At 39.7% G+C, this 25168-nt stretch overlaps 2 protein-coding genes and 5 non-coding genes across 9 annotated transcripts in view; 4 read left to right on the top strand and 3 right to left on the bottom strand.

The window, feature by feature from the left end:
* LOC148069219 (up-regulator of cell proliferation-like) overlaps positions 1-25168 on the top strand; it is a 58977-nt gene that overhangs the window by 7710 nt on the left and 26099 nt on the right. The window lies entirely within an intron of this gene.
* LOC148069220 (signal recognition particle RNA) lies at positions 656-954 on the top strand. Its single transcript, XR_015713079.1, has one exon.
* LOC148069221 (signal recognition particle RNA) lies at positions 2057-2355 on the bottom strand. Its single transcript, XR_015713080.1, has one exon.
* Positions 4707-13190, bottom strand: LOC148069222 (up-regulator of cell proliferation-like). The gene is made up of 4 exons (XM_087802919.1): positions 13148-13190; positions 12246-12308; positions 9880-10009; positions 4707-9765 (listed from the first exon to the last, which is right to left on the bottom strand). Exons 2-4 carry the CDS (start codon positions 12246-12248, stop codon positions 5108-5110), a joined length of 4791 nt encoding a protein of 1596 aa, XP_087659045.1. The 5' UTR covers positions 12249-12308; positions 13148-13190; the 3' UTR covers positions 4707-5107.
* LOC148069223 (signal recognition particle RNA) lies at positions 13743-14030 on the top strand. Its single transcript, XR_015713097.1, has one exon.
* On the bottom strand, positions 15805-16103 carry LOC148069224 (signal recognition particle RNA). The gene has a single exon (XR_015713086.1).
* On the top strand, positions 18932-19218 carry LOC148069225 (signal recognition particle RNA). Its single transcript, XR_015713098.1, has one exon.

A 25168-nucleotide genomic window follows, 5' to 3' on the forward strand; every position in this document is an offset into this window, starting at 1 on the left:
TATAAAGAATGACGTGCAGAAAAAAGACATGTTGTGTTTATTTGGTTTGCAGATGTGTAAAATACTATTACACATCAGACTCTCATCCACCACATTCAAGTTTATGTCAAAAGTCCTCCGTATCAATCTTCAGTGCAAGCATAAAGGAGTAATAATCTAATCTATTTTATAGTTCTTAGTCAAGTTAAAAATTGAGTTAAATGATAAATTGCTTCTTATCGATTGCTTATGTCTGGACGTTATGAAAGTGAAAAAGAAAAGTATTTCACTGCATCCATAAAGTGTAACATAACAAGATTACACCTCCTAACATTTGATGGTAAATTGTTTGTTTTTTACTAAGTGGATTAAAATAACATTCTAAGAGTGACGTCACATTTAAATGAACGCTGACATAGACACAGTCACTCGTCGTCAACAATGCGGTCCAATTTACTTTATGAATATTATATATAAAGTTCTGCACACTTAAAATATTCTTCTCAGATACTGGGTGCAAATAAACTCATGCGTGAACATGTTTACCTAACTTCTAATAATTAACTGTAATGTCACTCTCGTCCAGGAGGTGGGAGTGTTGCTCCTAAAATGATCGTGCACTGTGTAATTTCGATAAAAGGAAGAAGAAAAGAACAGAAGATCGGTGAGTCCATCAGCCGGGTGTGGTGGCGCACACCTGTAATCCAGGTGACTGGGAGGCTGAGACTGGAGGATGGTTTGAGTTCAGGAGATCTGAGCTGCAGTGGACTGTGTTGATCAGGTGTCCACACTAAGGTCCGTGTCCATATGGTGCTTCTGGGGGAGCTCAGAACCAGCAGGTGGTCTAAGGAGGGGTGCACCGGCCCAGGTCGGAAACGGAGCAGGTCAAAGCCCCCGTGCTGATCAGTAGTGGGATCACACCTGTGAGCAGACACTGTAGTGCAGCCTGAGTGACACAGCAAGACTTCATCTTTTCACTCTCTCTGCTGACTTTAATATCACAAACTCATGTTTGTTTCTTCACTGATCAACATTCATTTATTAATCTTACATTATAATATCAACAAACATATTATTGTTATCGCTGGAACACTGACCCCACCTGGACAGGTACAGTATTACAATTCCTCACACCTGCAAACATGAATGAATAAAAACATGTATTTATTTACATTTCTTTTTTCAAAGTACAGTATCTAACGACTAAAACAGAAGTTGATTTTAAATATGTAATTAAGGGTAAAAGACATTCAAAAAATGAATAACTAAAAAGGTTTTAATGATTTGAATTTGATGGTAAATTGTTTGTTTTTTAGTTAGTGGATTAAAATAACATTCTAAGAGTGACGTCACATTCAAAAACGCTGACATAGACACAGTCACTCGTCGTCAACAATACGATCCACTTTACTTTATGAATATTATATATAAAGTTCTGCGCACTTTAAAACATTCTTCTCAGATACTGGGTGCAAATAAACTCATGCGCTAACTTCTAATAATGAACTGTAATGTCACTCTCGTCCAGGCGGTGGCAATGTTGCTCCTAAAATGATCGTGCACTGTGTGATTTTGATAAAAGGAAGAAGAAAAGAACGGAAGCTTTAGTTTGTTATGATCCAGAGAGAATCAAAAGATAAAGTCTCGCTGTGTCTCATAATGTCAAGACTTTAGGAGTCGATTAGAGAACATTTATTATTTACCTAATTTTAAACTCCTCTAAAATATTGATAACAAATTAGGTAAAAAATAAATAAATAAAAAATAAATAAATACAGTTAATTTAGCACATTATATTCATTATTAATAGTTTGAATAAATACTGACTTTTTATTTACATATTTAATATCTCATGTTTTAGTCGTTACATTCTCTTTAATGTAAAATAAATAAATGAGTTTATTAATTCGTTTTTGCAGGCGTGAGCAATTGTAATACCGTACCTGTCCAGGTGGTGTCAGTGTTCCAGCGATAACAATAATGGTTTGTTAGTATTATAATGTAAGATTAATAAATGAATGTTGATCAGTGAAGAAACAAACATGAGTTTGTGATATTAAAGTCAGCAGAGAGAGTGAAAAGATGAAGTCTTGCTGTGTCACTCAGGCTGCACTACAGTGTCTGCTCACAGGTGTGATCCCACTACTGATCAGCACGGGGGCTTTGACCTGCTCCGTTTCCGACCTGGGCCGGTGCACCCCTCCTTAGACCACCTGCTGGTTCTGAGCTCCCCCAGAAGCACCATATGGACACGGACCTTAGTGTGGACACCTGATCAACACAGTCCACTGCAGCTCAGATCTCCTGAACTCAAACCATCCTCCAGTCTCAGCCTCCCAGTCACCTGGATTACAGGTGTGCGCCACCACACCCGGCTAATGGACTCACATTTATTTTACATTGAAGAGATTGTAACGACTTAAACACGAATTGATTTTAAACATGTTAATAAAACATAAAACAAACGTTTAAACTATTAATAATGAATAGAATGTCTTAAATTAATTGTATTTATTTCACATTAACATGTTATAACTGTTTTCGAGTTTAAAATTAGGTAAAATAATAAAAAATGTTCTAATCGACTCCTAAAGTCTCAACATTATGAGCGACACAGCGAGACTTTATCTTTTGATTCTCTCTGGATCATCAAAAACTATTGTATTATGTCACAGAAGCTTCTGTTCTTTTCTTCTTCCTTCCATCAAAATCACACAAAGTGCACGATCCTTTCCATGATCTCCATCTCCTGGACAAGAGTGACATTACAGTTAATTATTAGAAGTTAGGTAAAAATGTTCACGCATGAGTGAACACCCAGTTTGACACCCAGTATCTGAGAAGAATATTTTAAAGTGTGCAGAACTTTATATATAATAGTCATAAAGTAAAGTGGATCGTATTGTTGACGACGAGTGACTGTGTCTATGTCAGCGTTCTTTGAACGTGACGTCACTCGTAGAATGTTATTTTAATCCACTTAGTAAAAAAAACCAAACAACTTACAATCAAAAGTTAGGAGGTGTAATCTTGTTATTTAACATTTTTTAGATGCAGTAAAATACTTTTCTTTTTCACTTTCATAACGTCCAGACTTAAGCAATCGATAAGAAAACCATTTATCATTTAGGTTGGTAGGTAGAACTCTATTGATCCCTCAGGAGGTCTCCTTCAGGAAATTGTTTTTTGGAATTAGACACAGCAATACAGCCAATTATCAATAAAAATAAAAATAAGAACAAGAACAAAGAGAAATAAAGAGATAGAACGAGATGATACAATCTAAATCTAAAGATAAAGAACATAGATCTCTCAGCAACTGTCACCAGTGAGTCCAGCTTCATTCCAACCACAGAGCCAGCCCTCCTGATCAACCTGTCCAACCTGTTGACACTCCTCTTGGACACATTTTTAACTTGAACAATAATAGTCTGCTCAAGTGAAATAAATTCAAATCTTTAAAACCTTTTTACTTATTATTATTTTTTGAATATCGTTTACCCTTAATTACATATTTAAAATCAACTTGTGTTTAAGTCGGGTCCAGTTGAGGGTCCATGATGTCACTGGATCCAGAGGACGGACATAATTTGAAAAAAAGTTTATTCATTTTGATGGATTGGTATAAGTATTGGTATATAAGTATTAATTAAGGTCAGAGTCTTCAATTGGATCATTCTACTGTGACTATATTTCCCCATACCTTCACTTCAGTGAGCTTGAGCTGCCATTTTATGGTCGTCATACTCCAAAGAACAAAAGCCATGTTTTTTCTTTGTATCGTCTGGCTGGTTGTTCAAAATGACATCAGTAAGAGAAACCATAGCTATGATGTTTGGGTAGATATATGTTAAGTCCAGGTCGAAGCCATCCTCCTGATACCTCCTTTTCTTCTGGCTGACCATTTCTTTAATAATCGCAGCCATTGCAGCAGGCGACGGGAGCCTTTAAGTGAAAAAAAACAACGTGTTATTGAGTCTATATCGACTGTTCGATTCCGTGTGTCGCTGTTGTGGGTCCTCACTGACGGTTAGAATTTAACTCTGACTCATAACTTCCACTTCCACTTTCCAAATCCTGCAATTCAGCCAACAGCTTCGAAAAATCACTCATTCAGTCAATATCCAAACCAATATTTTCTTCATGCTTACTCACATTTCTCCGATCCTTAAAACTCTTCACTGGCTTACAGTCTCTTTAAGGATCAACTTTAAAATTCTGTTTCTTACTTTCAGATCTATTCATGGTCAGGCTCCTCCTTACATTACTGATCTGATCCAGCCTTAGGTCTGTGGATCAGAATCTACTTATGGTTCCATGCACACGGTTCAGGACCAGAGGAGAGGAATCCTTCCAGGCTGTTGCTCCTAAGCTTTAGAACAATCTTCCTCTGGGTTTGATGATCTACTGACTCCTTCAAGAAACATCTTAAGACATTTTTATTTGTTCAGGCTTTTCCTTGATTTTCTGGAACTCCTGTTGTGTTATCAGTTTTATCTTGATCTTTAAAATATATACTTTATTGAATATTGTTTTGATTGTTTAAGCTCTTTGTGACCCTGGTCTGGAAAAGCGCTATACAAATAAAAAATTACTTACTTACTTACTTACTGAAGATTGACACGGAGGACTTTTGACATATACTTGAATGTGGTGGATGAGAGTCTGATGTGTAATAGTATTTTACACATCTGCAAAACCAAATAAACAAAACAGTTATATTTTCTGCACATGCCGTTCTTTATAATGTCACAAAAGCAGTTCAACAAATTTGCAAGCACTAGTAAACTTTATATTACTATTCTATTATGTATTGCATTTGTACAGCAGCTTGTAAGAACATGAATTGCAATAATGTTTAATGGCACTTGTTTATTTTTAGTATGAATACAAATAAAATGAGCAAAATAATTTGAACCAAAGTGATTAAGTAAAGTTGCTAAATAGCTACATTTCGAAATAAGTACAATCATTGACAGTGCAGTACACAACAAATTCACACTCTTTGAATTACCATGTACAGTTCATTAAAATATGTTGACAAAACTTAAAAAGAAAGGATGGACAAACACTGCGGCAGCCGACCTCACCATCTTGATTTCGCCAGAGTCAAATACTATGACTGTAGTTAGTGACTGTTAAAGGACTGCTTGAGACTATCTTCTGCCTGTTTTGGTGTGATACCTTTCCAAGTTTCAGGAATTTCAGCAGGTTTGCATTCATGTTTTTCTGCAAAGCTTTCGTTGAACATCATCATAACATATTTCCAGTAGTCTGATGGTATAAGGCTGACATCCGGAGAAATTTTCCAGTCTGGATAGATCTCCCTGTATGTTTTGTAGGGATGGGGTTGATCGTTTGTATCCGGGCAGCTGAAGGTTGTATCACTGATCACTGAAGATGAACAAATGTCGGTCACCAGTTTCTCACTGTCCACAAAACGATATGCCCCCAGACCTTCGGGGCGATGCAAGGATGCCCAGTGCTCGTCATGGGCGCGGCTTCCGGCCTCACATGGAGATCTGCAAAACGGGCATTGTTTACCGCATCCAATGACTTTTGAGAAGAGCTCGTCCTCGGGATTCAAAGTAAGCTTTTTGAGCTTTGTTTCAAATGTTTCCTTCTTAAACTCTTTCTTGAGAGTTTTGCTCATGTCCTTGAGACTCTTTGTGAGAAAAAAAGCAAACTGTTTCGGGTCAGCTTTGTTAAAAATCATAAAATCTCCACGAGCAGTCTGGGGGATGACCAGTTTGTCACCAAGAGCTTTGTAAATATATTCAATATAGCCCCTTAAATCGTCCCCTGTCTCCGTTTTGCCTTGCTCTATTGCCTTGTTGATGCTGCTGATGCTAGAACGGATGTGTCGATCCTCAAAGTCAAGCATTTCATTAGAGACTGAGAAGTAAGAGACCATTTTTTCATGTATGCAACGCTTAGCATACTCTTCATAGGAACGAATATACCCCAGATACTCTTGAAAGTCCATCTTGGACAATAGATCCTTTAAAAGAGAGTATTGGAAGGACATCCGTGTGCTGAACTCCTCCTGAGTCAGCATTTTATCAACAATGTTGAGGCCCAGAGAACGGTGGACGAAGTCTGTGATTGCTGGCTTTAGACATTTGCTGGTGAATTCATCTGCCTTGCTCTGGCACTGGTCCCGCTCATGAAACACATCTTTGAAATCGGATAAGAATTTCTCTTTGTTCTGAGCCAGGCACCTGTACGGGTCGTTCAGCTCAATATAATTGACGTGCATTTCTTGGAAATCCCTGGCCAAATTTCCGCAAATGTGTTGTTTTAGAAAAATCTCAAAATGAATGTCTGTCTTCAAACTTTGTTGTTTGGCTTTCAGCTGATTATCAATAATATGCAAGATTTCTTGGACGTGTGTCTCATGGTAGTTACACTTCTTGTCTATTTTATCCTGTACACACTTTGTGCATTCAGCTATAATGCTGTCAGCCATGTCCTGTACTTCTTTGATGTGGGACTTTTTGTTGAACAATTTTCGAACCTTGTCTGTAATGTAAGTAAATTTGTCAGGGTTGAATGTGAAAGGTTCTAATCCACAGTCACGAAGATTCTTCTCATGTAATAACTGAGATGCCTTTGCTCCCTTGTGATTGACATTTTCCCTGAGGTTTTTGTCAATACTTGCAAAGACATCAAGTGCTTTCTGCTCAGTGAAGGACAGTTTGTTCACAGTTTCGTTCCACATTTTTTCAAACTCATGGTTAAGTTGGTCATCAGTCATCTTGGTCTTTGTCTTTCGACATTTATCAATCAGGTCACACACTCGACCTTCCAACTCATCTGTGTGTGTCTTTTTGAGTCTGTTAAGTTTAATCATCCCTCGTTTTGTTTCGGAGGCCCTTTCCAGCTGGATCTTAACGGAATTTGAGATTTCCATTCTCAGACTCTTTGCACTGTTTGCAAACTGCTCTCTGTATCTTTCAATAAGTTGAGCAGAACCATCTGCATCATCAAAGTACTTTGCTAGATTGTCCTGAAGCTTACGCTCCCCTTGAGACAGTTCCTTTTCAACTTCTCTTTTCAGAGAATCCAGGAGAGTTGTCATGTAGGCCGTATTAAAGCCCCCGGAAAGATTTGAGATTTTGGTTTCAATGTTGGAAGTCATGGTGTACATAGCTTTTTTGAATTCCCACTCCCATTTGTTGAACTCGGTGCACAGTTTGATGTATGCATCTGCTACCAAACTGTTTCTGAAACTGAAGATGAAGTTTTCATGCTTCACTGCACTCCAAAGGCTAGTCAACCATTCAGTAAAGGCCTTAATGTTGTTCTCAGAGGAGTTACAGTCGCTAAGTTTATGTATGGTTTGGTTTTTTAGATCATTAACAGCTTCACTGTAGCCCAAGTTGACTGGGGCCATTGGCGGGGTTCCATTCCAGAGCCCAGGGATATACCAGTTCCCAGTGTCTGGGTTGTACTCCATCACATCAGTAAAGAGCTTGTTCTCCTCCCTTTTCTCCATTTTGGCTGCTTCCTGGGTCATTCTGTTCAATTTCTGCAGCAGCACCTTCCTGTCCCTCATGTTGGTCTCAGGAGCAGAAACATCCGACACATTCTGGTGGACGAACAGACATTTGGGCTTTTTACCCACTTCCTTCATCCTAAGAAAGGCGTGCACCACAATCTGTAGGACGTCCTCCATTTCTTGCATGTGTTCCATAGATATGTTAATAATGGTGATGTCGCTTAAGCCGACAACAAGTGTGGCAAGCTCATTATCATGGGCATAGCTCTCTTCAAGTTGGGCCAGTTGTGGTGACTTCAGTCCTTCTGTGTCAATGATAACCACATAGTCACAGTTGAGCATTTGTTTGACGTCTTCACCAACTTTTATGAGTAACATGAAGGCACCGCGTGTACAACGACCGCTGCTGACAGCAAATTGCACTCCAAACATGGTGTTTAGGAGAGTGGACTTTCCTGTACTCTGGACTCCAAGAACTGTGATAACCTTGATCCTGGCTTCAGGAGCTACCAAGGCATTGAGCTCGAGAAGGACGTCCCGTGTCCACATGAGGGGGGTGTTAGACACATCCCCATCAACAAGCTCGAGTGGCAAACCCTTTAGCATCAGTTCTGCGCACAGTTTTGGAAGATGCTGTAAGTCTTGACAGCATCGGTTTGTTGCATTGGTTGCTAGTGAAGCCTCATAGATCTGGCCCATCTCCCGGAAGAAATGTTCCATCCCCAGAGAGCTACTGGAAAGCTGTTTGTCTATTTTCTGAATTTCCTCTCTGTCTTTGGAACTGTCACATTTATCCCTGTATTGCTCACGGAGTTTTGACAGCTTTTCCCTGGACAAGTTATCAAGATTTATTTTCATCCATTTGAGGAAAAATTCCCTCTCCATTCCTGGAGTTGATATTGCTTCTATAAATCTTTGCATAGAAGAGGAAATTTCACAAGACTGCTGTAGTCTACGAAAGTGTTTCTTCTTGGTTTCTAATTGGCTTTTGTACATTTCTATACTTTGATTTCCAGCTTTTCGCAAACGGAATTGCTCTTTTTCAAGATCAGTCAGCTTCTTCCAGATTTCTCCCTGCCTTGGTAGATTGACTTCTTTGTATATGAGGGGGTCCACTATTTCTTTTGTGATGGCATCAGCCCTTTTCTTTGCCCCTTGACATGCCGGCAAGTCCTCATCCACCAAAATCCCCAATTCATGAGCAACATCAGTCATCCCCTCGATGCTCATCGTGATATCTGAGGCATCCACTGCATAATTGATCGCGTCCCTCAGACACCTGAGAAAGTCAGCTTCATTATTTTGCGGCTTCTTGAGAACAATATTCTTACTATTCAATTCCAACTTGGAGGCGACCTGTTCCAAATGCTTAACCTTAAAGCATCCACTTTGACTGTTGCTAACCAAGAACATCTGTGCCCTGTGATGCTGTTTTGTTAACACCTGCGATCCCAAGGCTAGATCATCGCAGAACACAAAAATGGCTGTTGATATGTGACACAAAAACGAGTATTGTGCATCAAATGACTCGACATCTCCTCGCAGGTTAGTCACCGACACAGGTACATTGAAATGGTCCATGTTTTTGTTTCCACAAGGCAGATACCAAGTCATTTCCACCATTCCGCTTGAAATCTTTCTTGGAATGTTTCCACACTCCATGTTGTGATGAACAAAAATCTCATGATATTGCTGGGAATTACATAGTACCTTGTTGAGAATCTCCGACTTGGATAACAAGCATTTGCCTAGTCTAACAAAAGATACAAGAGGCAGTTTAGCAAGAACAGTTTGTTCTTCAACAAAGCCCTTTGATGCAGAGAGGGACTGGGGCCTATATTTATGGACAATATCCCTCATAGCCCACAATAGCAGAGTGCTCTGCTTGGAGTCAATACTAGGAAGCAGAAGGGGCACAGCGAACTGACACATGGACATTTTAAGGAGAATTTCCTGCTGCACAAAACTATCTGAACACAGCAAAAGTGCAGTGATGATATCTAATGGGTTTTTTTTACTGTCTAAATGTAGACCATCTAGAAGTTGATTCAAGTCCAAGGTGGTCGAATCTTGTGCGGCGTCACTGGGGGAGTTTGTAAAGTTCACATTTCGAGCCGTCACATTGACACTCATTAGTTTTCTCAGCAAATAACAAGGCAGGTCTGAAACACATGTGGGGTGTTGATCACTGACATTCTTTTTGTTGATCTGAAGAACCGTTCTCAAGGACAGTTTGTCCTCGTAGTGAAGACCGAGATCAGTCAAGTAATTTCTCAGCTGTGACCCTACAAAAACGGAAAATACTTGTTAATGAACTTTATTAAAATTCTTTATGCATGTCTTGACATTTCAATTGTATTTGCCTTCCCTTGGTTAGAATCATTCATCTTCTGGCTCACCTTGCATGCCGCTGATAGTAGTTCCCTGATGATGAACACCATCTGAGGACGGATCCGACTGCATTTCTTCCTCATCACGATGAATATACATCGGACTGGATTTCTTTCCCATCAACCAATGTATCCATGCCTAAAAATAAAATAACATCAGTTATTAAGTTCTACACTTGACAAATGCATAAAAGATGTTTTGGGGGATTTTGATTGAAGGAAAGGGACACAAAAGGGACACAAATCAACACTAACTTTTACACATACATACAAATCAACATCCAAAGTGCAACACAACTTAAACTCCAGAAAACACAATTGAACTGGTTAAAAAAAAACTCCATTGAACTTTTAAAGAGCCTGCTCAGCATAAGGAGTGCAACTGGAGCACATTTACAACAGGGGAACAGCCTCTGATTGGATAGCACTGAGACAATTCACATGGAGCTGAAACAATGATTTGAGTTAATTTAACTGTTTTTCAACACACAATGGCTGAAGATCTTGATCTGGTCGCAGGATATACTTGCAAAGCAATTTTCAAGAACGATATTTCAATAAAAGCTGGACGTTGTTAAGAAAGTTATGCTAACTCCAAGACAAGTCTTTCACGAGCTTCAAATGACTTATTTATTTCCTCCATGAACTACGTGAGCAAATGCTGTTTTTTCTAAATAATGTTGCACTTTATGAGATCAATAGTGGTGCTGGTGTGTGTGTGTGGGGGGGAGTAATGCAGAGCATGTGTGTCATGGCCATGGAAACCACACAGACTGAAGTGGGAGTGATATTTTGATATAATGCACTGATGTTGTGTTCATTTGATGATGATCTAAATGTCTTATTAACCTATAACAGTACACGGTCAGATCCCTGTGGTGTATAAAGAACCTTAAAGTAGTTATTGAGAGGCGGATTCATTCAAACGTGAGCCTATGTGTGAAATGCACGGCCCACCACTGATATATATACACGAACAACTCATCTAATGATGATGGCAGCTCGGAGGAAACAAAGAACCAGAATGAAGTGATTTCAACACGTTTACATCACGTTGACGCGGATGCTACAATAACAACCAGTGATTGAAGAGGTACAATACAATCGAATTTCCATGACTATTTTAGGGAGTAGTCCGTGATATAAAGCAACAAGTGAATGACTCAGACAATGAAAACTGACCAAACAGGTGTGTGCCCTCACTTGCCCTCCTTAAGGTAATTCCAAATCTCAGAACAGCTGAAGTAGGATCTGAAGGATCGAGTGAACATTGATGTGCCTGTCAGTACAGGATTAGTAGAATTACAGTATTCACACTAGCATACACACTGGCCTCTCTAACTCCGTCAGAGACCAGACAGGAACAATCGATCACAGTTTAGATCGCATTACACTATTCACAAACGTGGAGTGACGATGTTTTGACGGATGTTCAAAAAAAAACTTTATTGAAAGAACAAAAAAATGAAAGGGCACCTTATGTGAAAACCCAACTCTCCTTACTTATTCACATGTTGTAAATGATGAAGTCGTCCTCTTCAAAACGCAGTAGGTCATTCATCACGATGAAATCTCGCCAAACGAGACTACGCCTTAAATTAAACATTCTGACGTCACTCTGGTGTGTTCGATGCAAAATTATTATACACTATACGTATACGCCATACTTAAATTAACGCTAAAAGATAATCAAAATATAAAGTATAAATTACTCGCTTCATCTAAGAGCTTAAACGTTTGAATACACATTCACAATCAACATTTCACTCAGACTGAGTCACTGTCTCAAGACAAACTTGGAACAGAATTAGAGACATGACACCGGTTATTTAAAACATCTGTTTGTCTGACTTTTCACACCTTGGGATGTGGATCTAAGAACGAAGTGGGACACATCCGTGAGGGGGGGACTAGGAGACAGAAACCCCCACCCAAGAACATTTGAATGATTAGAAAAGGAAACAAATTAGGAAGTACTCTCCACAGGGGATCGTGGCACAGGATGCTTGAAGGAACCAATATGGCGATAAGGGGAGGACCTCTCGGCCCGGAAATTTGCCTTAAATATCGCAATGTTTCTTCAGTTCGAGACCTTTTCTCCGGGACTATTGTCCTGTAAAGTCGCCGAGAGAAAGTGTGTCCGGTTGCGATCGTAAAGCTTGTATTTTGTTTGACTTAAAGTGGCGAATAAACGACCCGTGACACTCTGAATTTACCCTTTCTCTCCACAAGAACCGTAAGTGACGGCGTGTTAGAGTAACCGGAATGGACTCCTGTTTTACCGTTTTAGGTGGAAGAAGCCCTGAATCAGTTAAGTACCTACATGTTTTTAATGTACAAAACGGGAGTCTTAGGGGTGAGTTTGAAGTACTTACCATTGTTTTTACTGTGCTTCCTGAACAGGAAATGTGTTCACATATTTCAGCTTCCTCAGAACTCTGAAAATAAAACAGAGTTGAAAAAACTGTCTCTCATTATGCATTGAATTTAAATATTTGAGTGTAGTAATCCAAGCTCCATGTACTTAAATGTAAATAAAGGAATCATAAAGAACCACAATAATGTTGATAAATGAAATAAACAGCTCAACGCAGGGTCAGAATCTTTGCTAATTTAGGGTGTGGTCAGAAGAAAATATGCTCTTCATGAGAAATATCCTCGTAGATCTGTTAAAAATCACTGATTCCCACAATACACTGCATTGTTATAAAAAAGGGCACTTTATTCAGAATTAAATCTCATGTGTACCAACATTAGAAAGTGTTCCCACTAAAGCTCTTTCCATCGATAACTCACAATACCACACAAACCTTTTTACAAGTTGGCAAAAATAACTATTAACCATCATGGCATCTTCTATAAAGCACCATAAATGCATCATAATCTCTTATGAATGTTCTCATATAGCATAGTACTCGCGTCCTGCAGGTTTTGTCCGGCACATTTATTTTGGAATACAAACTCTTTTTCTTATGTATAATTCGGAAAAGAAAGTATGTGATCTGTGCTGCTGTTCAAATGTCACCACTAAGTAACCAATGAAGTTTTACCTTATTAAACCCTCATAGAAAACTGTAAAACACCACAATCCAACTTAAGTCAATTAAACAACAACAAAAAAAAATCTTAATTTCCTGTAAATGTGTCATTCTGCAAAATATTACCAATTCTAACTATAAGTAAATATTTTGAAGTGGCTCATCATTTAGAATTGTGTTTTCCACTGTTTCAGTATCATATTGGGTTAGTGTGGATAGAAGAGATTAAAGCAATTTACCTCGACTCAGTACTTGCTCAGCCTTTCAGGAGATGAATGTTGAAATGCACTGCAACAGAGCAGAGTCCACTTATATGTTCCTACTCGATTTACTTTCACTTTCACTTGTACTGGAAATTTAAATTAAAAAATAATTGAATACAAAGTTTATATTCTCCTTTGACCTGTAAACATGTAAACATATATCAAATGTATTATTTTAGTAGCTATGACTAATATTGTAGTAGTGTGCAGAAATGTATTTACAATATGATTTTCACGAATTAAAAACACGTGACTTGTGTGTCTTGTCAATGTTGTCCAGTGTAAAAATGTATAATATATTGAAACATTTTTGAGAAAGTTAGGAGAAGTAATCATATGAGGTTGAACAATTTTAGGTTAGGTTAGGACTTTATTGATCCCTCAGGAGGTCTCCTTTGGGATTTTTTTTTTTTCCAATTAGCCAAAGCAATACAGCAATTATTCATAAAAATAAATAAAAATAAAATAAGAACAAGAATAAAGAGAAATAAAGAGGAAGAACAAGATGATACAATCTAAAGATTCTTCCTGATCAACCTGTCCAACCTGTTGACACTCCTCTTGGACAAAAGCCGGGTGTGGTGGCGCACAGGTGACTGGGAGGCTGAGACTGGAGGATGGTTTGAGTTCAGGAGATCTGAGCTGCAGTGGACTGTGTTGATCAGGTGTCCACACTAAGGTCCGTGTCCATATGGTGCTTCTGGGGGAGCTCAGAACCAGCAGGTGGTCTAAGGTGGGGTGCACCGGCCCAGGTCGGAAACGGAGCAGGTCAAAGCCCCCGTGCTGATCAGTAGTGGGATCACACCTGTGAGCAGACACTGTAGTGCAGCCTGAGTGACACAGCAAGACTTCATCTTTTCACTCTCTCTGCTGACTTTAATATCACAAACTCATCTTTGTTTATTCACTAATCAACATTAATTTATTAATCCTACATTATAATCCCAACAAACCCATTATTGTCATCTGTAACACTGACACCACCTGGACAGGTACGGTATTACAATTCTTCACACCTAGAAACAGGAATTAATAAAAAACATGTATTCAAGTACAGTATCTAACGACTAAAACACAAGTTGATTTTAAATATAATATGTAATTAAGGGTAAAAGACATTCAAAAAATTAATAATAAGTAAAAAGGTTTTAATGATTTGAATTTATTTCACTTGAGCAGACTATTATTGTTCTTAGTCAAGTTAAAAATGTGTCCAAGAGGAGTGTCAACAGGTTGGACAGGTTGATCAGGAAGGCTGGCTCTGTGGTTGGAATGAAGCTGGACTCACTGGTGACAGTTGCTGAGAGCAGATCTCTGGACAAACTACTGTCATAAATCTTGGATGATGACAGTCATCCTCTCAACACTGTCATCAGCGAGCAGAGAAGCAAATGGAACACGAATGCACCTTCAAAGATGCAAAACAAATAGTCTTAAGGACTCATTCATTCCTCGGGCTATTAAATTGTACAATTCTGAGATCGGGGGCAGTAGTGGAGCGAAAGTATGATGCTCTATTCTATGTTAATCTTTGTATCCTTTGTCTTTGTTATTTTTCTTTGATCTATGTTCTTTATCTTTATTGTCATCGCTGTAACACTGACCCCACCTGGACAGGTACAGTATTAAAATTCCTCACACCTGAAACCAATTAATGAACACATTCATTTATTTGACATTAACAACTTAAACACAAATTGATTTTAAATATGTTAATAAAACATTTAAAAAACGTTTAAACCATTAATGATGAATGTTTACTTTAATAAATATGACCTCAGTCGAGTTCAGTGTTGAATAGCTTTATTAACTATTAATTTTAAAAGAAACCTTATATATAATAGTCATAAACTAAAGTGGATCACGAGTGACTGTGTCTATGTCAGCGTTCTTTGAATGTGACGTCACTCTTAGAATGTTATTTTAATCCACTTAGTAAAAAACTCAAATCAAATATTAGTAAATGTTGTGTAATCTTGTGATGTTACACTTTATGGATGCAGTAAAATACTTTTCTTTTTCACTTTCATAACATCCAGACTTAAGCAATTGATATGAAAACAATTGACAATTGAACAACATTTTTAACTATATTAAGAACAATAATATTCTGTTAAAGTGAAATAAATGTATATCATCAAAATGTTTTTATTTATTATTAATTGTTTCGAATGTCTTTTAACTTTTTATTTATATATTTTTAATCAACTCATGTTTTTGTCATTAGATTCCCTTCTTTGAAAAAAAAAAAGAAAAGTAAGTAAGTAAGTAAGTAATATTTATTTATATAGCGCTTTTCCAGACCAGGGTCACAAAGCGCTTAAACAATCAAAACAATACTCAAAAAAGTATATACTTTAAAGATCAAGATAATACTGACAACAACACAGGAGTTCCAGAAAATCAAGGAAAAGCCTGAACAAATAGAAACGTCTTTAATAATCTGTTGCAGGTGTGAGGAATTGTAATACCTTACCTGTCCAGGTGGGGTCAGTGTTACAGAGATGACAATAATGTTTACCTTACCTTACCTTAATGTGTTTGTTGGGATTATAATGAAAGATTAATAAATGAAAGTTGATCAGTGAAGAAACAAACATGAGTTTGTGATATTAAAGTCAGCAGAGAGAGTGAAAAGATGAAGTCTTGCTGTGTCACTCAGGCTGCACTACAGTGTCTGCTCACAGGTGTGATCCCACTACTGATCAGCACGGGGGCTTTGACCTGCTCCGTTTCCGACCTGGGCCGGTGCACCCCTCCTTAGACCACCTGCTGGTTCTGAGCTCCCCCAGAAGCACCATATGGACACAGACCTTAGTGTGGACACCTGATCAACACAGTCCACTGCAGCTCAGATCTCCTGAACTCAAACCATCCTCGAGTCTCAGCCTCCCAGTCACCTGGATTACAGGTGTGCGCCACCACACCCGGCTGATGGACTCACTGATCTGATGGTGTTTGTAACTCAGGGTTCATGGCGTCGCTTTATATTTGTGTCCTGAGGACAGCATTAATTTGAAAAAAGGTGCATTTTTTGTAATCGATCAGTTCTTGAGTTCACTTTCAGACACGTACAATAAATTCCAAATTTTACTTTTGTTTCTACTTAGGGATCAATTCAGTTTTATTTAACTATCTTAGTCTGTCTGTCTATCATCTGCTTTATCCAGATCTTCTTATATTTGAATGTAAATGTTCCGAGAGTTAAAGTAAAGTCAGGTAGATAAGTTGTGTTACCAGAGTAAATGCTTTAACTAAATAAAGAAGAACTAAGAGCACACGTGTGATACTACAGCAGCAAAACAAAAATGTCTATAATAATGTCAAAATATAATGTTGAGTCAATGGTTTGAAACGTGACCTTGTGGATCAAGAGTCATAAATATTTACTTATAAATTTCAAAATTCTTACCCTTAAAATGTACATACTTCGACTCTCTGGACTTTTAAATGTTAATAAATACTAAATATATCATCGCCCCTCAACTCTAAACACCATCAGATCAGTGAGTCCATCAGCCGGGTGTGGTGGCGCACACCTGTAATCCAGGTAAGGTAAGGTAAGGTAAGGTAAAACTTTATTAAAAATTGTTTTTTCCAACAGACAGCAATTTTCCATAAACAATACAAAATAATAAATAAAAATAAAATAAGAAGAAGAACATAAAGAGAAAAAGAACAAGATGACACAATCTTAGTCTAAAGATAAAGACAAAGAAAATAGGTCAAAGAAAAACAACAAAGACAAAGGATTCAAAGACTAACATGGAACAGAACATCCAGATACTCTCACTCCACTCCTGCCCCCGAACTCAGAATTGTACAATTTAATAGCCCGAGGAATGAATGAGTCCCTGAGTCTATTAGTGTTGCACCTGGGTAGGAGCATTCGTGCACTCATTCTGCTTCTCTGCTCACTGATGACAGTGTTCAGAGGATGACTGTCATCATCCATGATGGACAGTAGTTTGTTCAGTGATCTCCTCTCAGCAACTGTCACCAGTGAGTCCAGCTCCATGCCAACCACAGAGCCAGCCCTCCTGATCAACCTGTCCAACCTGTTGACACTCCTCTTGGACACATTTCCACCCCAACACACCACAGCATAGAACATGACACTGGCCACCACAGACTGGTAGAACATGCAGAGGAGCTTCTTGCAGATGTTAAATGATCGAAGCCTCCTCAGAAAGTACAGTCTAATCTGAACCTTCTTATATACATGGTCTGTGTGGCAGGACCAGTCCAGTTTACTGTCCATCCACACACCGAGGTACTTATAGTTGTCAACTATCTCCACCTCGTCGCCTCTGATGGACACTGGACGTGGCTTTGTCCTGGACCTCCCGAAGTCCAAGACCAGCTCCTTGGTCTTTGAGACCAGACCAGGGTCCACATGCATCTTAGTCAGTTTGTCCTGGAGCAAAGTGGGTTGGATAGTGTTGAAGGCACTAGAAAAGTCCATCTTGGCATCTTCCACACCAACTGCTGGCTGGTAGGCAAACTGCAGGGGGTCTTGCGCTTGCTGGACTTGTGGCCTGAGATGTTTGAGGACCAGCCGCTCCAGTGTCTTCATCAGCTGCGAAGTCAGTGCCACCGGTCTGTAATCGTTCAGCTCGCTCCGTCGGATCTTTTCATCTAGTTCAGCAGCGCAGGTCTTTAGCAGTCGAGCAGACACCTTATCAGGACCAGCAGCCTTCCCTGGACGAATCCTCCGAAGTACATCGTGTACCTGGAGTGAGGTGAAGCTGGGAAGTGGTTGTGTGGAGCTGGGGGGGGCACAAGAAGGTGGGGCAGGTCCTGAGGCGGGCAGCAGTGAGGGTGAGGTGACCTGCTCAAACCTGTTGAAAAAGTTGTTCAGTCCATTTGCCTCCTCCACCATGTCCACTGCAGTCAGAGAGGCCTTGGTCTTGTGTCCAGTGATGGTTTTAACACCATCCCAGACCTTTCTTATTTCTTCTCGGCTCAGCTTCTCCTCCAACCTCCTCCTGTGGCTGTCCTTTGCCACCCTCAAGCATCGCTTCACCTCCTGCTGAGCTGATCTCATTGCGTCCCTGTCCCTGCTCCTGAATGCCACTTTCTTCCTGTTAAGGACATCCTTGACCTCCTTTGTTACCCACGGTTTATTATTAGGGTAACAGCAGACAGTCTTAGTAGGGGCAACAATGTCCAAGCAGAAATTTAAATAATCCGTTAAACAGTGTGTCTGTCCCTCGATGTCCTCACCATGAGACCTCAGCAGCACATCCCAGTCTGTTGTTTCAAAACAGTCTCTGATGGCGTCCTCCACAGCTGGTGTCCACTTTCTGATTGTCTTGGTAGTCACAGTCTGTCTCTGCACCAGAGGAGTGTACTGTGACTGAAGGTGGACCAGGTTATGATCGGACCTTCCAAGAGGAGGGAGAGGTTTGGCTCTGTAGGCGTCATTCAAGTTGGAATAAAGAAGGTCAATTGTCCTGTTATTCCTGGTGGGACAATCCACAGCCTGATGGAAAGTAGGCAAAGTAGAGTCCATGTTGGCATGATTAAAGTCTCCAGAGATGATGATAAACGCGTCAGGACGTTGATTCTGAAGTCGAGCTGTCATTGTGTGGATCTTCTCACAGGCAGATGCAGCCGCAGCGCTCGGAGGAATGTAAACGCACAGCGTGATCACGTGACTGAACTCAAGCGGTAGATAATATGGACGCATGCTGACAGCCAACAGTTCTATATCTTGACAACACGAGACTTTCTTCACAGTAACGTGTCCCGGACTACACCAGCGTTTATTCACGTACATGACTGGGAGGCTGAGACTGGAGGATGGTTTGAGTTCAGGAGATCTGAGCTGCAGTGGACTGTGTTGATCAGGTGTCCACACTAAGGTCCGTGTCCATATGGTGCTTCTGGGGGAGCTCAGAACCAGCAGGTGGTCTAAGGAGGGGTGCACCGGCCCAGGTCGGAAACGGAGCAGGTCAAAGCCCCCGTGCTGATCAGTAGTGGGATCACACCTGTGAGCAGACACTGTAGTGCAGCCTGAGTGACACAGCAAGACTTCATCTTTTCACTTTAAAAACATTAATAAATTATAATAAATAGAAAAAATTATAATAAATAGAAGATGTTAAATTAATTGTATTTAATTAGCCTTAAAGCAGCCCTATGCAATTTAAGTCGAGCGACGCCAGTGGACTAAAGTGGTAGTGTTTAGCCCGACAGGAGACCACATTTCCCATGAGAACTCACTAAACGTAGCAAAAGTTGCCACGTCCCGGTGTAGGTACAAATTTGGTCCCCCTTACAAAATCTGCCCCCCCCACTTCCTACGTGATGACGTCACACGCGGCATATGCGAACGTCTCTTTAAAATATTTTTTATGGGTTGAAGAAACGTCAAAAGAATGTTTACATGATCCTTTTTACCACATAAAACATTTATATTGACAAAAAGACGATCTTCGTCAACTTAATCACTTTCCGTCCGTTCATCTCCTGTGCTGTGTCTCAAATTGCATACTAGCGTACTAAAAGTTAGTATTTTTAGTGCGTTAGTGCGTCTAAATTCTTAGTATGCGAAATTTAGTGCGCCATGCACACTAAATTGGCGTACTAACACGCCCACAAAACTGAGCATGGTTCGATGGACACTAACCACACTAAACAGCTCCATCTTAGTGACGTTTTAAACAGAAGTTATGTCATATATAAATGCATATATATGCATATACTTATAGGTGCATTTTCCGCAGCAGTTGGAGGATAAACACGTCTTCGGTGTGTGACGTCATCACGTAGGAAGTGGGGGGACAGAATTTGTAGGGGGGACCAAATTTGTACCTACACTGGTTTGTAGCAGTCGGACAGATTTTTTGTTTCCAGACTTCCATTGACTGAAAGAAGGATGGATACCGATAAGGTAATGAATCAGATTGTTGGATAATGAAATATGATATATGTTATAACGGCTTTGTAAATAACATAACTTTAACTTTGTTTTTTTACAGTAACTCGCCACAACCAGCGCGATAGGTAGCATGTTCACACCATCCCCAAGAACTTTTAAAGTGAAAATAAAAATCACACAAAACACCTCAAGTCACGGTATATGAGTAATTCAACTATTTTAAAGTTGATGTGTCATCACAAGTGTGGTATTAAGGGACTATGTTTTCTATAGCGCACTGCGCATGGATACATCGCGTGTGACATGTGTGTTGTGTTGTTCTTGGTCCAAAGCTACGGCTAAAGACGTGTTTTAATAAAGCTCCTACACGGATATTCCACGCTTGTTTATTTGTGACTAAATATCACTACATGGTGTCAGAAGTTGAAGGACCATGGCGAAATTCTCCCCACCAGAAAGTTTGGACTTTTCTCGCCCGCAACTTTGGCCGGAGTGGAGACAACACTTCCAGCGCTACCGCGTGGCAACGAAGCTAAACAAGGAGGAGGGAGAGGTGCAGGTGTGTACACTGCTCTATTCGCTTGGAAAAGAGTGTTTAAAATGTTCGTCTTTGGGCAAGGAGAAGATGAAGATGACTATGAAACCGTGCTGGGCAAACTGGACAATTATTTTGTGCCAAAAGTTAACGTCATACACGAACGAGCACATTTTGACCAGCGTGTACAGCAGCCCAGTGAGAGCACGGAGGAGTACATCCGCGCCCTGCACAAGCTCGCAGACACGTGTGCCTTTGCCGAAGTGAAAAATGAAAATATTCGTGACAGACTGGTCGTGGGCATCTTGGATAGGGAACTGTCAGAGAAGCTACAGTTAACACCGGACCTAACTCTGGACAAAGCGGTCGAGTTAGTGCGTCAATCAGAACAAGTTAAATGTCACATCAGTGAGAGACAAGAACTAACCTGAATGAAGTATCAAAGTGGAGAACAAAGAAGGATGCTGGTCAAATGCAGAGACATGGACAAAGAGGAAATCAAGCACATGCCTCAAAAGGAAGAAAGAAGTGCTACAAATGTGGAAAAGCTCATTTAAGAGATGAGGTGTGTCCTGCAAGAAACTCTGAGTGCCACACATGTAAAAATATGGGACATTTTGCTGCTGTGTGTCGTTCACGCAGTCAATGAGGTCAATGTGAGGACAGACAACCATCATCTACATTTCCTAGGAGAGGTCACAGAAGTAAACGACTCTAATGACGCCTGGAAAGTGAAACTCAGAATTCTTGACGTTCTGGTAAACTTTAAAATTGACACTGGCGCTGATACCACTGTTATATCAGAAAATACATTCAAGTTGATGAATGGAAAACCTGCATTAAAGAAGGCCCAAGTACCACTTGACCGCCCAGGAGGTCGCCTTGAGTGTTTGGGTTATTTCACAGCGACTACTAAGAGTAAACAGAGACATTATAAGTTGAAAGTTCACGTACTCTGTGCTAGTGAAAGTCATCTGTTCGGAAGAAATGTAGCAACAGCGAAGGGCTTAGTGAAACGGATCGGAGAGGTAAAAACTTCACAGAAGGAAAAGATCCAAAGTTCAAATGAAATTGGAACATTGAACATCACACCAATAAAAATCAGACTCATAGATGATGTCCAACCATACAGTCTGACAACAGCAAGAAGAGTGTCAATATCTATGCTTCAGAAAGTGAAGGAGGAATTGAAACGTATGGTTGATGCTGGAGTAATTACAGAAATCAAGGAACCAACAGAATGGTGCGCTCCAATGGTACCAGTTCCAAAGAAGAACAAGGTACAGCTGAGGATATGTGTTGACTTGAAGAACCTCAACAGAGCAGTCAAGAGGGAAAAGTATGTGCTACCAACGATAGATGACATCTTGCCAAAATTAGCAGATGCCAAAATGTTTTCTCTACTTGATGCTGCAAGTGGATTTTGGCAGATACCGCTGGATCCTGAGAGTGCAAAGTTGACGACGTTCATAACACCATTTGGGAGATACTACTTCAACAGGCTTCAATTTGATATAACAAGTGCCCCAGAAATCTTCCAGCGTCAGATGACAGAACTGCTGAAAGACCTCGATGGAGTAGCTGTTTACATGGATGACATTCTTGTTCATTCAGAGTCAGAGGAGCAACATGAAGAGATACTTCAAAAGACTCTTGAAACCTTGAGGAGAGCAGAACTTAAGCTGAACAATGAGAAGTGCTTTTTTGCACCCTTGAAAATTGACTACTGACAGTACAGTTTTGAGCCTGAAGAACATCTTCGCAAGATGGGGTTGTGCAAACAAACTCATAACTGACAATGGACCACAGTTTTCAGGTCAAGAGTTTGCAGCTTTTTAAAAGCTTATGATTTTGATCATATAACTACTAGCCCACATAATGCACAGGCTAATGGTGAGGCAGAGAGGGCAGTGCAAACTGCAAAACAGATTCTAAGACAGAGTGATCCATCACTAGCACTCTTGTCGTACAGAGCAACACCTTTACAAGTGACTTGAGTGAGTCCAGCTCAGTTGATGTTGGGAAGACAAATTCGTACAACTCTTCCAACCATTGAAGCTAGATTGCAACCTGCATGGCCTGATCTGATGCAGGTAAGGCAAAAAGATGCAAAAGCAAAGGAAAGATACAGTCAAAACTTTAACACAAGGTACAATCCTAAACCCTTGCCGGAGCTGCAATCCGGAACTTTAGTGGCTGTAAAATAAGACCAGGAAAAGGGCTGGATCAAACCTGCGACTGTTGTTAAACAGTTTGATACACCAAGGTAGTCCAGACTGACAAAGGTGAAGTGAGACGAAACAGACGTCATCTTAGACAACTGTTTAAACCACCGGAATAACCAACTGAAGGGCTCGAGACTGAGAAAGAAAATGTGACTGAACATACAGAAGCCACAGAAGAAGATTCTTCTCCTGTCAAACCGGAGAGTCCTAAAGTCTTAAGAAGTAGTGGAAGGGAAACAAAACCTCCAGAAAGATTTAAGGAGTTTGTGTAAATAGTTGTTCGGGATACCCTAGTTAAATGTTTAAGGAGTGATATCTCGGATATTAGAAATGTTACTGAAACATGCTCGAAATATTGTTTGCACAAATCTCTATTTATTTGTTTTGAAGAAAATGTTTATTTGGTAACACTATGTCTCAACAGACTCAAAGGAAGGGAGATGTGGTGTTAAGGGACTATGTTTTCTACAGCGCACAGCGCATGGATACATCTCGTGTGACGTGTGTGTTGTGTTGTTCTTGGTCCGAAGCTACGGCTAAAGACGTGTGTTAATAAAGCTCCTACATGGATATTCCACGCTTGTTTATTTGTGTCTAAATATCACTACAAGTTATTTTAGTACAAAAATATTAAGGTACCCAAAACTACCCAGAGCTGCTTTTAGTTGAGTTAAAATTCAGTAAAATAATTAATTTTTTTCTTATCCATTGCTTATGTCTTGACATTATCAGCGACACAGCGAGACTCTCTGGATCATTACAAACTATTGTCACAGAAACTTCGTTCATTTTTTCCTTCAATCAAAATCCCGCAGTGCACAATCATTACATGAGCAGCAGCGCCACCTCCTGGACGAGATGTTGACTTTAATAAATATGACCACAGTAGAGTTCAGTGTTGAGGAGTTTGATTATGAATCAAGATAAATATGTAAGTAAAAAGTAAAATGCCATTTAAATTGTTGATACTGAATATAATTTGTTAAATCAATTGTATTTATTTTACCTTAACTTATTTTAGAGTTTAAAATTAGGTAAAATAATAAATTGTTCTCTAATCGACTTCTAAATTCTCAACATTATGAGCGACACAGCGAGACTTTTTCTTTCGATTCTCTCTGGATCATCACAAACTATTTAAACACGTCACAGAAGCTTCTGTTCTTTTCTTTTTTTTGTCGAAGTCACACAGTGCACGATCATTTTATGAGCAACACTGCCATCTCCCGGACGAGAGTGACATTACAGTTAATTATTAGAAGTTAGATAAACATGTTCACGCATGAGTTTATTTGACACCCAGAATCTGAGAAGAATGTTTTAAAAGTGCGCAGAACTTTATATATAATATTCATAAAGTAAAGTAGATCGTATTGTTGACGACGAGTGACTGTGTCTATGTCAGCGTTCTTTGAATGTGACGTCACTCTTAGAATGTTATTTTAATCCACTTAGTAAAAAACAAACAATTTACCATCAAAAGTTATGTTAGATTAAAAATTATTATACACTATACGTATACGCCATACTTTAATTAACGCTAAAAGATAATCAAAATATAAAGTATAAATTACTAGCCTCATCTAAGGGCTTAAACGTTTGAATACACATTCACAATCAACATTTCACTCAGACTGACACACTGTTTTCAAGACAAGCTTAGAACAGAATTAGAGACATGACACCGGTTATCTAAACGTCTGTTTGTCTGCCCTTTCACACCTTAGGTCGTGGATCAAAAGAACGAAGCGGGACACATCAGTGAGGGGGGGACTAGGAGACAGAAACCCCCACCAAAGAACATTTGAATGATTAGAAAAGGAAACAAATTAGGAAGGAATCTCCACAGGGGATTGTGGACCAGGAAGCTTGAAGGAACCAATATGGCGATAGGGGGAGAACCTCTCGGCCCCGAAATTTGCCTTAAATATAGCGATGTTTCTACAGTTCTAGACCTTTTCTTCCGGAGCTTTTGACATGTAGAGTTGCCGGAAGAAAGTGCGCCCGATCGATCGTAAAGCTTGTATTTTGTTTGACTTGAAGCGGCGAATAAACGACCCGTGACACTCTGCATTGACCTTTTCTCTCCACAAAGCAAAGTACAAGAACCGAAAATGACGGCGTGTTGGAGCGACCGGAACGGACTCCTGTTTTGTCCCTTTTAGTTAGGAGGTGTAATCTTGTTATGTAATAATTTATTAGAATTTTTTAGATGCAGTAAAATACTTTTCTTTTACACTTTCATAACGTCCAGACATAAGCAATCGATAAGAAAACAATTTACCATTTAGGTTGGTAGGTAGAACTTTATTGATCCCTCAGGAGGTCTCCTTCAGGAAATAGTTTTTTTT

Source organism: Callionymus lyra, chromosome 11 (assembly GCF_982586985.1).
Source record: "Callionymus lyra chromosome 11, fCalLyr1.hap1.1, whole genome shotgun sequence".
Classification (NCBI taxonomy): domain Eukaryota; kingdom Metazoa; phylum Chordata; class Actinopteri; order Syngnathiformes; family Callionymidae; genus Callionymus; species Callionymus lyra.